The sequence below is a fragment of the Ursus arctos genome, unplaced genomic scaffold, assembly GCF_023065955.2.
Source record: "Ursus arctos isolate Adak ecotype North America unplaced genomic scaffold, UrsArc2.0 scaffold_1, whole genome shotgun sequence".
NCBI classification, from domain to species: Eukaryota; Metazoa; Chordata; class Mammalia; order Carnivora; family Ursidae; genus Ursus; species Ursus arctos.
In genome coordinates, this window is record NW_026622763.1 from 76,550,355 (window position 1) to 76,568,372 (window position 18,018).

At 37.5% G+C, this 18,018-nt stretch overlaps 1 protein-coding gene across 2 annotated transcripts in view; it reads left to right on the plus strand.

Moving 5' to 3' along the window:
• Window positions 1–16,633, plus strand: part of STRADB (STE20 related adaptor beta) — a 39,818-nt gene extending 23,185 nt beyond the window's left edge. Inside the window, exons 3-11 of one of the 2 annotated variants that reach the window (XM_026492180.4) lie at window positions 7,420–7,519; window positions 10,420–10,541; window positions 11,489–11,597; window positions 12,417–12,540; window positions 13,764–13,935; window positions 14,229–14,333; window positions 14,489–14,718; window positions 15,341–15,383; window positions 15,855–16,633. In XM_026492180.4, coding sequence (XP_026347965.1) covers window positions 7,420–7,519; window positions 10,420–10,541; window positions 11,489–11,597; window positions 12,417–12,540; window positions 13,764–13,935; window positions 14,229–14,333; window positions 14,489–14,718; window positions 15,341–15,383; window positions 15,855–15,989 — 1,140 coding nt within the window. In that variant the 3' untranslated portion in view covers window positions 15,990–16,633. Of the gene's footprint in view, window positions 1–7,419; window positions 7,520–10,419; window positions 10,542–11,488; window positions 11,598–12,416; window positions 12,541–13,763; window positions 13,936–14,228; window positions 14,334–14,488; window positions 14,719–15,340; window positions 15,384–15,830 lie in introns of both variants that reach the window. The other variant, XM_057303959.1, reaches the window with a different exon arrangement.
• The last annotated feature ends 1,385 nt before the right edge of the window (window positions 16,634–18,018 follow it).

Here is an 18,018-nt window from a genome sequence, read left to right on the forward strand (position 1 = left end):
ATCCCATCACTTTTCATTCTGCAGGTGACTTTGGGTTTAATAGTAGTCTTTTGTAGGCAGCATACAGATGGGTCTTGTATTTTTATCCATTTTGATACCCTGTGTCTTTTGAGTGGAGTGTTTTGTCCATTTATATTCAAAATAATTATTGATAGATATGAATTTTTGGCATTTTATTACTTGTTTTGTGGTTGTTTCTGGAGCTTTTCTCTGATCCTTGTCTTTTTTATGTTTGCTGATTTTCTGTAGTGATATATTTGGATTTCTTTTTGTTTTTTTAATTTATTGTTATGTTAGTCACCATACAGTACATCATTAGTTTTTGATGTAGTGTTCTGTGATTCATTGTTTGTATATAACACCCAGTGCTCCATGCAATACGTGCCCTCCTTAATACCCATCACTGGGCTGCCCATCCCCCCAACCCCTCCCCTCTGAAACCCTCAGTTTGTTTCCCAGAGTCCATAGTCTCTCGTGGTTCATTCCCCCTTCTGTTTAACCCCCCTTCATTCTTCCCTTCCTTCTACCGATCTCCCTGCTATTCCTTATGTTCCACAAATGAGTGAAACCATATGATAATTGTCTTTCTCTGCTTGACTTATTTCACTTAGCATAATCTCCTCCAGCCCTGTCCATGTTGCTGTAACTGTTTGGTAATCGTTCTTTCTGATGGCTAATATTCCATTGCATGTATGGACCACATCTTCTTTATCCATTCGTCTGTTTAAAGGGCATCTCGGCTCCTTCCACAATTTAGCTATTATGGGCAATGCTGCTATGAACATTGGGGTACATATGGCCCTTCTCTGCACTACATCTGTATCTTTGGGGTAAATACCCAGTAGTGCAATTGCTGGGTTATAGGTTAGCTCTATTTTTAACTTTTTGATTTCTTTCTCTTTATTCTTTGCATGTTTATTAGTGGTTTTTGATATATGGTTACCATTAGGTTTATTTATAACCTCTTTGGCATGTTAAGTTGATGCTCATTTAAGTTTGAACCCATTCTCTCCTTCTCACATTTTGGGTATATGTTATTTTATATCTTCTTGTGTGGGTTCCTTCACTAATTTTTTACAGAATATTCATTTTTATTGCTTTGTGTTTCCTACCTTTATACTGTCACTGTTGGTCTCCTCTTTGCACTCAGAGAGTCCCCTTTAATATTTATTGCAGCACTGGTTTAGTGGTCCCAAACTCCTTTTTTTGCTTTTGTCTGGGAAACTCGTTATCTCTCCTTCTAGTCCGAATGATAGCCTTGCTGGATAGAATTTCTTGGCTGCAGATTTTTCCCATTCGGCACTTTGAATATATCCTGCCACTCCCTCTGGCTTGCAAAGTTTCTGTTGAAAAATTTCCTGCTAGCTTTATGGGTTTTCTGTTGTGAGTTACTGACTTCTTTGGTCTTGCTGCTTTTAAGATTTTTCTTTATCACTGTATTTTGTTTAATTACATATTTAATTACATATTTAATTACAATATGTCTTGGTGTTGACTGCCTTTTGTTGATTTTGATGGGAATTCTCTGTGCTTCCTGGATCTGGATGTCTGTTTTCTTCCTCAGATTAGGGACATTTTCAACTTTACTTCTTCAAATAAATTTTCTGCCCCAATTTCTCTCTTCTGGGACTCCTGGAGTCACTGAGTTCCCTAAGTCTATTCTCATGTTGCATAATTCTTTCTCTCTTTTGTTTGCCTTAATTGCCTTCCATTACTTTGTCTTTTATGTCATTAATTTGTTCCTCTGCTTCTTCCAGCCTGGTGTTCATTGCAGTAAGCATGTTTCTAAACTCGTTTATTGCACTCTTCATCCCTGATTGATTCTTTTCTAACTCCTTTATCTCTGTGGTAAGGGTCTCACTCATGTCTTCCACTCTTTTCTCAAGCCTAGTGAGTATCCTTATAAGTGAGCATTGCTTTAAATTTTCCGTCAGCCATGTTACTTATATTAGTTTTGCTTAGATCTCTGGCCATGGCCTTAGCTTGTTCTTTCATTTGGGATTAATTCCTCTGTCTTCTCATTCTAAGTCTTCACCTGCTTAAGTGTGTTAGAAAAGCCACTTATGTCTCCTGCTCCTAAAAATAATGGTCATATGAAGGAGAGGTCATGTAGTGCCCAGGGCCTGGCACTTCTGGGAGTATCTCTGGTGTGTGCTGCCTGCACTCTGCTGTTGTGTTCTGGATGCTCTGTCCTTCAGGCTGGTCATCTGTAGAGGCTCTTCTTCCCTGCTGTGGGTGGTGTTTGGTCCTTGGCCTGAATGTGGTGAGTTCCAACTAGGTGTGCCCTGGTCTGCTTATGAAATGAGACCTATCACTACCTCTACCAGAACTGAGACCCTGCATAACTCTCCGGTCCACCCTATGTCTTTTGATTGCACCATTTAGTCCATTTACATTCAAAATAATTAGAGGTATGCAGTTATGGACATTTTGTTGTTCCACAGTTGATTTTGTAGTTCTCTCTTCCTTCCTTCTCTTGCTCTCTTTTCTCGTGGTTTGATGGCTCTTTTTATATGCTTGGATTCCTTTGTTTACTTACTGCATATTTATTACAGGTTTTTGAATTGTCATTACTGTTAGGTTTATATATAACATCTTATGCATATAGCAGTTTATATTAAGTTGATGGTAGCTTAAATTTGAACCCTTCTAAAAGCACTAAAATTTTACTCCCGCCCCACCTTTTATGTATATAGTCTCATAATTTACATATTTTTATTTTGTGAATCCCCTGACTGATTTTTATAGTTATACTTAATTTTACTGCTTTTGTGCTTCCTACTTTTTAAATCCTGGCTTATGGCCTTTCCTTGCCATTCAAAGAATCCCCTTTAACATTTCTGGTAAGGCTGGTTTAGTGTTGATGAATTCCTTTAACTTTTGTTTGGGAAACTTTTTGTCTTTTCCATCCTGAATGATAGCCTTGCTGGATAGAGTATTCTTGGTTGCAGGTTTTTTCCTTCAGCACTTAGGATATATCATGCTACTTTCTTCTGGCTTGCAAAGTTTTTGCTAGAAAGTCAGTTGATGGTCTTATGCAGTTTTTTTTTCCTCTTTCTTTTTAAAGATCTTATTTATTTATTTGAGAGAGAGAGGGAGAGCACAAGGTGGGGGGGGAGGAGCAGAGGGAAAAGCAGATCCCCGCTGAGACGAGAGCCTGATTTGGGGCTCCATCCTGGGACTCCAGGATCATGACCTGAGCCAAAGGCAGATGCTTAACCAACTGAACCACTCCCCACGTTTCCCTTGTATGTAACTGTTTTCTTGCTGCTTTTAAAATTCTCTTTTTATCACTACCTTTTGCTATTTTAATTATTATTATTTTTTAAAGATTTTATTTATTTATTCGACAGAGATAGAGACAGCCAGCGAGAGAGGGAACACAAGCAGGGGGAGTGGGAGAGGAAGAAGCAGGCTCATAGCGGAGGAGCCTGATGTGGGGCTCGATCCCACAACGCCGGGATCACGCCCTGAGCCGAAGGCAGACGCCCAACCGCTGTGCCACCCAGGCGCCCCTGCTATTTTAATTATTATGTTTTTGGTGTGGACCTTCTTGGATTGATTTTGTTGGGGGCTTTCTGTACCTGCTAGATCTGGATTCCTATTTCCTTCCCCAGATTCAGGATGTTTTCAGCTATTACTTCTTCAAATAAATTTTCTGCCCCTTTTTCTGCTCTTTCTGGGATCTCCATAATGCAAATGTTGCTGGGCTTGATGGTGTTGGTGAGTTCCCTTAATCTATTCTCATCTTTTTGCTGTTGGCTTGATGGTTTTTTATTACTCTTACAGGTCACTGATCCAGTCTTTGCTTCGTCTAGTCTACTAATTATTACCTCTAGTATGTTTTGAATTATTGTATTCCTCATCTCTGCTTAGTTCTTGTTTATATTTTCTATCTCTGTTGGAGGTCTCACTAGAGATCCTCCACTCTTTTCTCAAGTCCCGTGAGTATCTTTATGACCATTACTTTAAATTCTGTATCAGGCATATTATCTCTGTTTTGTTTAGCTCTTTTGCTGTGATTTTGTCCTCCGTTTTCATTTGAGACATATTCCTCTGACTCCTCATTTTGTCTAACTTTCTCTGTTTCTGTGTGTTAGAAAAGTCAGCTACTTCTCCTTCTCTTAAAAGTAGCAAGTGGCCTTCTGAAAAAGAGGTTCTGCAGTGCCCTGCACGGCACTAGAACCAAGTGCTTCAGGGGTGTCTCCTATGTGTGTTGTTTGTGTCCTGATGTGGCTGAGCAGTGTTTGCCTTCAGTCCAGTGATCTGCAATAGTTCTTTCTGCTGGTTGTTGGCAGGTTTTGGTCCCAGTGTTGTGAATGGCCAGTTTGGGGCTGCCTTGAGCTTAAGAAGGGTCAGACCAAGCATTTGCCAGTGCTACGGTCACACCCAATTGCAGTGTGCTCTCCCTGTATTATCCCCTGAGAAGCTTTTATTGGTGGGTGGGTGGCCTGTAGTCAGTCAGACCAGATGTTTGCCCCCCTACTGCTGGGGTCAGGGTCAGATTGGTGTGTATGGTTATCTTCCCCTCTTCCTGTGGTAAGAGTCACTTTGGAGTGATACTGGCTGTTGTCTAGACTGCCTCCACAGTGCAATTCTGTGACTCTGCCTTGGATGGAATTCCTCTGAGGGCAGGTCTGCAGGAGAATGTGGGGGCCAGGCATGCTGTTAATGAGCTAGTTGGAGAGTGTTCCTGGAGGTGTAGGTGTGTATGTCTCTATGTTGGGGATTGGGGAGGGAAATGGCTCCCTTCCAGCTCTTTTGTTCTTGGGGAAATCTAAAGATTCCTGCCCCTCCAAGTATGTATTCTAAGATTAGAAAATAAATCTCCTCCTGTATACTCCAGGTGTTTTTCAAACTACTGCTTCAGTGCTTTATCTTAGAAGGATTGTTTGTTGTGCTCTGGCTTTCCCAGAGCTGAGCCCAGAGCCCAGAGCTGACTTTTAAATTACCAGGTGTTAAGTCCCACTGATTGTAAAAACTCATGAAACTCCTCTGGTTTTCACAATCAAATGTTATGGGGATTCATCTTCCCAGTGCAGGTCCCCTGTGAATGTGTTGCCTGGTGTGGGATCTGCTCCTCTCCCTTCTCCATGCTTGCAGTGTCTGTCCCTCCTGCAGTCTTGTGGGTCATTTTGGTTCCAGACCTCACGTCTACCCTTCCTACCATTTTTTTGATGTGGTATCTTCTGTATGATTAACTGTAGAGAATCTGTTCTGCTAGTCTTCAGGCTATTTTCTGGGTTATTTACACTGATGTGGGTAGTTGGTGTATCTGTGGTATGAGATGAGCTTAGGATCCTCCTACTCCACCATCTTCCCTGGAAGGCTGACCCTGCCATGATTTTTGCTAATTATCTAGTCATCAAATCAAAAAAAGAAATGAGCTTAGTTTAGGATGATTCACTCTTGGTAAACCTTTGCTGTCTTCTTGTGATTACCTTGTTGTTTTCTTAAGTGTCCATAACTCATCTATCTATTAATTTGATTTTAGACTTTACTGGACAAGTGTATCAAGCCTTTGTAGTTTTCATCCTTTTTTGAAAATTGGGTCAGTATTTGACTATTTTCATTCTGGTTTTTCTTCTCAGTACTACTACTTCTGCAGACCTAATATCCTAGATATAATTGTCTTTGGCTGGTAACTTTGAACCTATTTAAAACACTTTGTTTTGGACTTCAGCTACTTATTTACAACATATGTCCCTTCTATTTTATTTTTTTATTTTTAAAGATTTTATTTGGGGGAGAGAGAGCATGCATGCACATGTGCACAAGTAGGGGGAGGAACAGAGGGGGAGGAAGAGGAAAAGAATCCCAAGCAGACTTTGCCTGCACTGAGCACAGAGCCTGACACAGGGCTTGATCCCACGACACTGAGATCATGACTTGAGCAAAAAACCAAGAGTTAAATGCCCAACCAACTGAGCCACACAGGTGCCCCGCCCCTTCTATTTTAAAAAAAACTATCCTGGGGCGCCTGGCTGGCTCAGTTGGTAGAGCATTGGACTCTTAATCTCAGGTTTGTGAGTTTAAGCCCCATATTGGGCATGGAGCCTATTTTAAAACAAAACAATACAAAACAAAACAAAACAAAACAAAAAAACAACAACCATTTCCCTAATGGAATAGATGGAAGCGAAGAAGAGGTTGATTAGCTTGATTTCAGTCCATCATCTGGTAACCAATCCATTTTTCTCTAACAGTGAACTGTAAACTTCAGTTCATTCAGTGCTCTAGCCTTCCCGACAGGCTTATAGGTTATCACTTTAAAATTAAAAAAAAAACTGTTATATGTTCTTCTTTCTGTCTCTTATTTGTGTTCTTTCATTCTGAGGTAATTTGAAGACTACCTGTTCTGAAGAAATTATTTATTTAGATTTCTTTTCTTTATTGGGATTATTTCCAATTGTAATAGGATTTCTTTTTATAGTCTTTCACCCCTTTTGAACAATATTTACCTTTATTCTTTAACTGTGAGCTTGTATTTTTTCTGCTCCTTTAAAAGTTTAGGGAACATGTAGAATCAAGGATGTAAAAAGCAGCACAACTACTACACAGTAATGTCATTTCTAATCCCATTCTTCCTTCTGTCTACCTTGGAGGCAGTAACAAGATTCTTGCCACCTGCTGGTGCTTGTGAAGCCTCCCAAGTGTCTTTTGTACGGCTGTCTTTCGGGAGGTCCTCTTGGCTATCATATGACACTAGTGGTGTTGGCCTCGTCTTTCTTCTGTGTGTGTGTTATTTCACTGTGACTGGGATCTGGTACAAGCCTAAGACTCTGATCCTAAAGCACCCCCATGAGACCTCGTTTAGTGACATGGTCATTAACTCAGGAAGTCTGTACCCTATTCTCCCATCTCTTGAGGTTTTTCTTTCTTGTCTCCCTTCTGATTCATTTCATCTTGTGAAAAATGTCAGCAATTTTAATAGGCTGCAATGTGGAAATTTTTCCTTGATTTGTTAACACCTCCACTAGCTGATCAGGTACTTATGTGTGTAATAGATACAACTGGCAACCACTTGAAGCAAGAGCAAAAGTATAGAATATTCCTCACAGGTCCTTGCATTTCTTCCCTTCACGTATTTATGAGATACCCTGAGGAATTAATAGCTGTTTCTAGCAACTCCTAAAAATGCTTACTGGAAATTGTGCAAGAAAGTATTCTTTGCTACCTATAAATCTGCTTTTTCCACCCTCTCCCCCTTTACATGCTGATAGCTTTTTAACTAACCACTTATTAGCAATTGTAAATTCTTTTTAGATCTTGAAACAGTGTCTTAAGCCACCTTCTGGTGCTTTCCTAATGAGCGCTTGTGTGTTTGAAATAAAATACCAGTATTTTATATTAGGGTAGGAAACTAAAATGGGGGACCAAAAAAGTTTATTTTGTTTTCATCTTTTTAAAATAATACAGGTTGATGTGCCAGCCTTTTCCCAATTGCCTCCATCCACTAGAGCCAAGGATGTGATCTGTTCCACCAACGTTTCTCACTATGAACTCCAAGTGGAAATAGGTAATTATTCTGGGTTGACCCTTCATTGTTAGAAATGAAATTGATGACAAAAAGATTATTTTGTAGGCAGGTCTTTTTCTGTTGTCACCTATGGCATAAAACTAGATGTTGATTGTGTCAGACAGATCTATTAATAGCCGTATACATGTGAAACATTTGTTGTAAATATTCAGAAATATCTATTAAACACTGCAGATACTATATTAGATGCTAGGCATATAAAACCATGTAAAACACTTGAGGAATCCATATTCTCTCTGGGAAGATGAACACATAAGATAGTCCTGTGTATGTACTAGAGGGTCCTGTAGTAGAGGTGTGTTGTTATGGGGACAGAAAAGATGGAACATCTGACCATCCATCTTGACTACTCTGAGAGTCAAGAAAGGTTACAGAAGCAAGCAGGATCCTGAAGAATGAGGAAACGTTTACTAAATGTTCTACTCAGGGTTTTTGTTACAACAGAAAACAATCCTGACTGACTTAAGAGAGGAATTTTTTGAACAGTATTGCTAACTGACACAATTGTTCTCTAGAGAGAGGAGAGACTTGGAAGAAACTAAGAAAATCTATGTAACTAGAACCAGAGTCAGGGCTTTGGCATGGAAACAGCCTATTTAGCGTACTACCTGTTAGAGTACTTACATCCTAGATATTGGAACCCACTGCAGTGAGTTCTGATGGCCTCTGCTTCTGTTTGTCACTAACTCCATCCTTCATTTGGCTAAACTTAAGTCATTGACCTTCCCATGCCAGTATCAAGGAGATCAAGAGAAAATAAGGATCTGACATTTCTAAATAGCACTGGTGGAAAATGCCCCCAAATTAGAAAGGACGTTCAGATGGTGTCAATTTAAAAAAGGTAAAAAGAAAAAAAAAAAAGGTAATTTCAGTAGATGACTGAGGAAAGATGGTTAGAGGGGAGCTACCCCACAGATGATCTTTGCCTACAAGAGGGAACAGAGGGAGAGTAGGCAGTGGTAGGAGACAAATCTGGAAAGGGAGGTTTGTAACACATTGTGAAAGATTTCATATGATGTATTTAGAAGTTCAGACTCTTGTCATCCCTCACAACTTACCCACTTCATTTCTCAAAGAATTTAAGGCACAAGTTTGGAATTTATCCTCTCTGTGTCTGAGATACATTGTGGAATGGTGACAGTGGTTATAATATCATCTAACAGGCACTGTGCTCAACATTTCATGTGTACTTTTTCACGTCAGCCTTTTACCACACCCATTTGTCTGACGAGGATACTGAGGCTCTGAGAATTTAAGTAACAGCCCTATAGCTAGTGATTTGAAAGCAAACCTTTCTGACTGGAGAGGTGCTGCACTGTAGAACCTTTCTATTGATAAAATGCTGAATTTAGAAGGAAAACTGGCAGCAGTTCCAGGCAGCAGTCTGGAAGATGTAGATCAGTGATTTACAACTGAAAGGATCATTCATATCACCTGAGTCTTTAAAAATTACAGTGTCTATATCCCATCACCGGCCTACTGACTTAAAATTTCTGGTGAATGGGACCTGGGTGTAGGCTTTCGAAGTATTGTTTCCCCACTAATTTTGGAGCATGCCTTGGTTGAGAATGCAGGGCATGGTGGGGAAGTCACTATATGTGACCAGCGACAGAGGACAGGACTTGAACTATGGCAGTCATGCCGACACTGGAGTAGAAGGGGTGAATTTGTGATTAACTTCAGTAAACAGAAAGGGGAATGAGCAACAAGAGTTCTGTGGACTCTGGGAAACAAACTGAGGGCTTCAGAGGGGAGGGGGGTGGGGGAATGGGATAGGCTCGTGATGGGTAGTAAGGAGGGCACGTATTGCATGGTGCACTGGGTGTTATTCGCAAATAATGAATGATGGAATATTGCATCAAAAACTGGGGATGTACTGTATGGTGACTATATAACAAAATAAAAATTATTAAAAAAAACAAAACAAAGATAAATGGCACAATTTGGTGACTGTGGAGAGAGGGAGGGGCTAACATTTATTAGGCTTCTATTGATAGGTGTCACTCCAGGTGTCTTAAATGTTAAAAATTGATGACACCAAATGCTGGTGAGTATATTGTAGCTCTCATACGTTGATGTGGGAATAAAAATGGTTCTGACATTCTCAAAGCCAGTTTGGCAACTTCTTATAAGGTTAAATATACATGACCCAGCCCTCCCATTTGTAAATATTTGCCAAAGAGAAATGAAAACAGATGCCTAATTAAAGAATATTTTGGCAGTTTTATTTATAGTCACCAAACCTCAAAAACAACCCAAATATCTATCAACTTGTGAATGGATAAATTGTGGTGTATCCATACAGTGGATTACCACTCAGCAATAAAAAGAAACTACTGAAACACAACTACATGGAATAGTCTCAAAAACATGATGTTAAGTGAAAAAAGCCAGACACGAAGGACTGCATTCTTTATGATACCATTTATGTGACAAACAGAAAGCACATCAGTGGTTCAGGGATTGCTGGATAATATTCCAGTGTTTGAATTTGTCATAATTTGTTTATCAAGTCACAATTTGAGCCATTATAATAGATATGTAATGGTATATCATTGTGGTTTTAATTTGCATTTCTCTATCTTGAGCATTTTTCCATGTACTTATTAGACATTCCTATATCTTCTTTTGTGGATTGCCTATATAATCTGCGCATTTTTAAATTTAGTATAGGGTTGTATAGAGTTGTAAGAATTTTTTATATATGCTGGGCGTAAGGCTTGTCAGATATAAGTAGCAATACTTTCAGTCAGTGGTTTACCTTTTCGTTTTCTTAACAGTGTTTTCTTGACGAGCAGAGTGTTTAAATTTTGATGATGTCCAAATTATCAAGTTTTTTCTTCTTTGGTTGCTAACATGAGTTTTACATCTGATTATAGGAAGAGGATTTGACAACTTGACGACTGTCCATCTTGCCCGTCATACTCCCACAGGAACACTGGTGACTGTAAAAATTACAAATCTGGAAAACTGCACTGATGAACGCCTGAAAGCTTTACAGGTAACAATATGAGAAAAATGATATATTTAATGTCTATTTGACAAGATTACATCTGTAAGAATTTTTACCCCAAATTATAGTTCTTTCTGTTAGAGAAAGTTAGATTTCTTTCTTCTAATAAACATGCAATAACAGAATTAGAAATAATACTTGGAAGCCAGATCCATGAAAGAACAAATATATTCAAACTTTTGTAACTACTGTAAATTCTTTCAAATGAATATCAAATTCAAAATGCTGATCTGGAGATTTACAACCCTCCTAGTCCAATCACAAATAGTCATACAGGGAAATAGAAAAAAACAAAAGCAAACAGTTTCCTTTTCATCCAGCTAAGTAATAAGTAAAATCAACTTCTGAATTGATATATTTTAACAGAATTCCATTTTGGGAATATTATAATACCATTTTCTTTGTCACTAATAATTTTTGATATAAAGAGGGAAAACATTGTTTTGATATTGTCCCCATTTTTAAAGTACTTACACGTACACATGTGTATTGCACAGAAAACCTAAAGAAATTACAATGAAATGTTAACAGTGGTTGTCTCTGTGATTTAGTGTTAGAAGTGATTATCTTCATAGTTTTATGTATTTTTAAATGTTTCTGTAGCAAGAACATAGTATAGTTATTAAAAGTACCACCTTAGGAGTCAGACTAAGTTCACATCTCACTTCCTCTCCTTTTATTGATTATGTGCTTTTCAACAAGCTTTCTGACTTATTTCCAAGTTTCTTACTTCCTGTTTCTCTCCTGTAAAATAGGAATGATCATATGACATACTTCGTGTCGTGGTGGTGACATTTAAAGAGATGACAGCACCGAGAACAGTGCTTAGTACTAATAAGCTGTGCTGAGTGTTAGCTGCTACCTCTGCTGTTATTTTCATCATAAGGGGGGAAAAAGGTTGTTTTTAAATGTCTTGTCTCTTGTGTTTATCCTAGAAAGCAGTGATTCTATCCCACTTTTTCCGGCACCCCAATATTACAACTTATTGGACTGTTTTCACTGTTGGCAGCTGGCTTTGGGTTATTTCTCCATTTATGGCTTATGGTAAGAAAACTCAGATAAAATAACTCATAGTTTAGCCTGGAAGCTATAATACTGAGTGGAATCTTAGATTTATGAGTTACTACTTTTAATTTATAAATCTGGTGGCCAAATCCAGATTTCATGATAAATTTCTATATCTGGTTCATGCTGAATTTTAGTCTTTGGCAAAAAGCAGAATGGGTCTGATCGTCAGTGAAACTAGTACTGCTTCCCTAAGAAGTCCTTGCCTTTGAACAAACTGTTTCTTCCCTTCAGTTTCCTGCCTATTAATTGAGAGCCACTGTAGGTCTTCAGGTAGAATGTTTCTTCACCTGTGCACACCATCTCTGTCCCAGTTTCTCTCACTGTAAACTTACTTTACTATGTGGTAAACAACTGTGTGTGTACCTGTCTCATTTCACTGGACTTGAGGTTCTTGAGGCCAGGATCATGTATTTTTCATTTTGGTGCTCATACCGTTCCTCACACAAAGTGTTCAATAAGTGTATTGAATAAATAAATGAATGGATTCTAGAGCTTTGATTTTTTTAGGACAACTTTTGTGAATTGCCTGTGGATTGAAAAATAAATCTATCCCCAATTTTCTCAGTAATACTGAAAATTGATAATTTTCTTTTCTAATCATCTCCAGAGTATCATTAGAAAGGTCTTTTTGAAGATTCTTGAAGGAAAATTATCTTTGCATCATAGGATAGTGGTTAGACTCTAAAACATAACAGGTGTGTATGTGTGAGTTTATGGTTGAAAGAACATGTAAAACATAGTTAGAAGCAGGGTCATTTTCAATGTTCAATTAAAGATTTCAGGTGTTTCTTTCAGGTTCGGCAAGTCAACTCTTGAAGACTTACTTTCCTGAAGGAATGAGTGAAACTTTAATAAGAAACATTCTCTTTGGAGCAGTGAGAGGGTTGAGCTATCTGCATCAAAATGGCTGTATTCACAGGTATTTACTTATTTGTATTTTACAGAACGAAAGGATTTAAGTGGAAGAAATCATTTAAGGACATTTTAGGAAGGAGCAGTTGAGTATTAAGACAGATAGGAAACTCATAAATGAAAATTGAGGGAGGAACCGGGCCAGTAGGTACAGTAATTGTTTACATTTTATGTTCATTCACTAAAAATGTTCAGACCACATCCTCCTTGCCAGATGCTGTGCTCAGTGTTCTGGGGGAGCACCTGCCTTGTGGAACTCTGGGGTCTTGGTCGTCTCTTATTTTTTTTTCTTAAGCAAATAAAGAGCTTCTTTATCTGCTTTTCAGCTCTGTGTCATATTTATATCATGTACAAGTTGGAACTAAACGTTTATTCTTTGATTTCTTAAATATTTTGTAGCACCTTAAAATTATCATATTAAATATCACTTATTTTTAAACTATAGATGCAGAAGTAATTGGCTGAATGTTAAAAACAATATTGTTTTATGACATACTGGAACTTTTTCCCTTTTAATTATTTTTAAAGAAGCTTATTTTTGTTACTGTTCATTTCAATCTCTTTAAAGCTTTTTTCATACTATTTAATTTTAGGAACATTCTGGTTAACTGAGGAGTTCTAACAAACTATAATCAAGGTTTTATTATAGTTAACCAGACTGTTGGCCATCCTACTCTGTTACTTTCCGAATTGAGTATTTTGGATGAAAAACAAGGCTCTTGTATAATTTATCTGACAAAGGAAATTTTTATAGAGGATATCTTTGTAAATGATGTTCATACCATGAGAGGCTGCCTTTTATTGAATAATCCTGCATTTAACTTCAGATTCTAACTTTATGCTTCAAATATTACTTGACTTTTTAGACTTCTCTTTGGGTATTTTGCAACCGTATCCTAAAATAGTGAAATTAATAATTTGATTCCATTCCTAGTTTGAAAAAAATATTATCCCTTCCAAATGTGGCTGTCAGTTGTATTTTCCCTTGTTCTAATGCTGTATTAAATCCTTAAAAGGATTCCTTAATTCCCCGAACATTTCATATGTGTATGTATACATATATGTGTGTATATATGTGTTTGTATAAGCACACTTACATATAAGTGTGCTATTTTGTAATTTTATAAAGAGTATTTAATTTCCAAGAGAATACATGGATTTGTTCTGACCAGATTTTTATTCTTCATTGGCCAATTTCCTAGTATTTAGGATTGTTTCTTTTTGTTCTAGGAGTATTAAAGCCAGCCATATCCTCATTTCTGGTGATGGCCTAGTGACCCTCTCTGGCCTGTCCCACCTGCATAGTTTGGTTAAGCACGGACAGAGGCATAGGGCTGTGTATGATTTCCCACAGTTCAGCACATCAGTGCAGCCGTGGCTGAGCCCAGAACTACTGAGACAGGTCAGGTGTGGCCTTCGTATTGGGTTGTCTGTGCATCTTGAGTGTCTTCTGAGCTTGACTAAAGGACCATTGTGCCCTTAGATTTGGATTGGTGAATGGCCTACTGCAAGACTTTTTTCCTCTTTCTTGTCAAAATTATTATGTTAGGGGTCTTAAAATGGTTGTACCACATACTTAGGTATAGCTTGATTTCTCAGGAGTTTTTTCCATTTTTCAACATCCTTTCTCAAAACACATTTATTTAACTTTTTAAGTTATTTTCACTAAAGGACTTCAAATTAATTGTTCTACAGGATTTACATGGATATAATGTAAAGTCAGATATTTACAGTGTTGGGATTACAGCATGCGAATTGGCCAGTGGGCAGGTACCTTTCCAGGACATGCATAGGACTCAGGTAAATGCTACTGAAAGCCCCAAACTACTTTTCTTTCATAAGATCCCTTATATTCTAGACAATTTCTGTTAAACATCTTTGCTGTTAGAATCTTTGTGGTTGTTGTTTTAATGTTTTCTCTGAAAAGGGTTGAAGGAAATTTTTCTTTCTTTTAGATGTTGTTACAGAAACTGAAAGGTCCTCCTTATAGCCCATTGGATGTTAGTATCTCCAGAATGAAGAATTCCCGATCAGGTGTGGACTCTGGGATTGGAGAAAGTGTACTTGTCTCCAGTGGAACTCGCACAGGAGCTAGTGACAGATTGCAAACTCCATCCTCAAAAACTTTCTCTCCTGCCTTCTTTAGCTTGGTCCAGCTCTGTTTGCAACAAGATCCTGAGAAAAGGTAATATTGGCCACTTGTAAATAGCATCAAACTTATGTGTTTTATATTTTATAGAAGCTTTGTGATATTCCCTTCCCACCAAATTCAAATCTCTTCTATCTTTTGATAAAAAATTATAGTCTAATACAGAAAATATCAGTGCTTAAAACAAGTAGAGGCAATGAGCAAATGGGAGGAGTACTGGATCTGAAGTCAGAAGACTTGGTTAAGAAATGATACAGCTGAGACCAGAGACCACGTTATCTTGTAAAAATCAGTTCATCTTTCTGAACATTAATTACTGCATTTATGTTAATACATTTTAGAAACTTCTAAGCAGTACAAAAATGTTAGTTGCTGCTATAATATTATTGTAACTACCTATTAGTGTTAGTATTTCAGAAATAAGGTGTCTTATTTATCTTTTTTTAGCCTCTTAATGCCTAGCATAGCTTCCTTATAATAAATGTTATTTCTCAAATTAATTCTTCCCATTAGTCAAGGTGACGCTAAGAATTAGGCTTCAGTTTTTTTAGTGTAGAGTTTTATAGCTCTAAACCCAATTTCTAATATATTTTTACACCTAAAAATATGACTATTTTTTATAATACAAGGTTCTGGTTTTTTTTAAAAAAAATTTCAGACCATCTGCAAGCAGTTTATTGTCCCATGTTTTCTTCAAACAGGTAAGCTGATCTCTCTTCTGTTGTCTAGATATTTTCAAATACTATTAAAAATTCATTTTGTTGGCTTAATAGGACAGTTTGGTAACCAAGATTCTTAATAATGACTTCCTTAAAGTTAAAAATAAGAAAACTTTTGGTAGTTCAATTATAGACTTTCTAAAATATTTCCATTCTGCAAAAGAAAATGAGTAAAAGAACCAGAATATCAGTAAATGTTACTACACTCTCAATTTATATTTTGATTAGAGACATTTTAGTTTGGCTAGAGATGAAGGGGCAAAATATTCCTGATAAAAATTAGGTTTTTTGGTTATTGCTTCTTCCTGTTTTCAGCTGATCAAAGGCATTTTTAGTGAAAATACCTAAAAACAATTGTAAACACGTTTTACTTTTTAAGAAGTCATTTATTGCTAACCTAGCTAATGTATTGAATTTATGTACCAACAGCCTTATTTTGAGTTTCTTTAACAGATGAAAGAAGAAAGCCAGGATTCAATACTTTCACTGTTGCCTCCTAAGCCATCAATAGCACTGTCTCCAATGTCACCTTGGACTGAGCCGGAATGTGATTTTCCTGAAGAAAAAGACTCAAACTGGGAATTCTAGGGCTGCCAAATCCTTTATGTCCCAGATACTTGACACTTTCTCCCTGCTGCTTTTCTTCTGTATTGCTAGGTACAAATACTAGAATTATACTTGAAAATACAGTTGGTGCACTGGAGATTGTATTGTTTTAAAACCACTCTGTTCAAAGGAGCATGAGTTCATAACCTATTTGGTTAACTCAGAGTTCTAGTATAACTCCAGGAAAACTTCAGAATAATGAATCTAGCTACATTTAGTGTCATCTGTTTTCAGTTGTTTTTCCCCCAAGCTGTGACTAACTCCCCTCCTTGATCTTTCAATATAATTTTTGAGCCAGTTAATTTTTTCAGCATTGTGTTGCCCTCAGAGGACAGTGCTTCCAAGTATATTTTTTACTTCCAGATACTCTAGCCTTTTTGATCAGCTGTTGTTAGACCAACAGACTAGTTTATCCTGGCATCAAAACCATTTAGTCTGTTAATACTTATGGTAATATCAAACTGGCCTCACATTAAATGATTCACTTGAAATATACAGAAAAGTTGTAATTTGCTTTTTTTTTTCATTTTTAAGAGGCTAAAGAAGTGACACTTTTCTACTTCTGTAAATTATAGATCCTAAATTCATGCACCCCGTGGGAGCTCAATAAAGATTTATTGAATTGAGTTTATGCTTTTATTTTTCTTTGTGATTTGACAAAGCTGAAACACAGAGTCTAATTTGTTTTGCCAAGGAAAGCCCCTTCTCAGATTTATTTACATAACATACATGAATTGGGGACAACCTGGTATTTATTCAATGAGGCAAAAGATGTTCTTGCACTTTATATGATTATTCTTGCTCCTGTAGGGGATGCAGCATTTAAGGACATAGAGATCTTAATTAATGGTTTTACCTTATTAGCAAAAAAGAGAGATGTGTCTCAAAGTATATAAACTGTGGTAAATTGGGACCTACCTCAGTTAATGGATTGTCTTAATCTCATTTAACATTACATTAAAAATTCAGATGATTGTCTTAAGACTAAAGAATTAAAACCGATGAGAAATAATGCAAAAATGAATAGACAATTTGAAACACAAACCTTTTCGTGTTTATTGGCCAGCTCTCCTCAAGTTACTCCATCAAGTAAGCCATGAAGACCTGCCAAGGTGGAAGAGGAGAGAACATGAATACCAGTTGAGGCCTTGAGATCACCTGTAGTAGTGATCTACTAACCTCCTATTTCCTATAGGTGAAAGAGGCTAACAGGAACCATAGAGCCTGGGTGGAGAGTTGATGTTAGTGCAAATGTGGACTCTGAAGCCACAAAGCAGTGCCTCTTGGATCTCCTGTGTATTAGAGAAGTATTAGAGTTCTCTAGAGAAACAGAACAATAGGATCTTTATTTTAAGGAATGAATATGGCTCATACTACCCTGGAGACTAACAAGCCCCAAGATCTGCAAGGTGAGTGGGCAACCTGGAGACCCGGAAGAATTAATGATGTGGTTCTAGTCCAAAGGCTGGCAGGCTAAAGACCCAGAAAGAGCTGATGTTTGAGTCCAAAGACAGGAAAAAGCTGATGTCCCCATTTGAAGGCAGTCAGGCAGAAGGAATTACCTCTTACTCAGGGGAGGGTCATTCTAGTCAACCTCTTTGTTCTATTCAGGTCTTCAACTGATGAGGCCCACCCACATCAAGGAAGGCAATCTGCTTTATTCAGTCTACAGATTTAGTTTCCTAAAAAACAAAACACTTCCTCACAGAAATAGCCAGAATAATGTTTGATCAAATAAATGGACTCCCTGGGACCCAGTTAAAACTGACACATGAAATTAACCATCACAATAGATATTGATAGCTTCATCCTGAGATCACTTGCCTTAAATTTTGCACCATAGGCTCCTTGCTTGCTGTATTAATTTTCTATCTCTGATGTAACAAATTACCACAAATTTAGTGGCACAAAATACAAATTTGTTTTCTTATAGTTCTAAAGGTGAGAAATTTCAAATGGGTTGAGAGAACTACATTCCTTCTAGGGGCCCTAGGGAGAAGTCTGCCTTTGC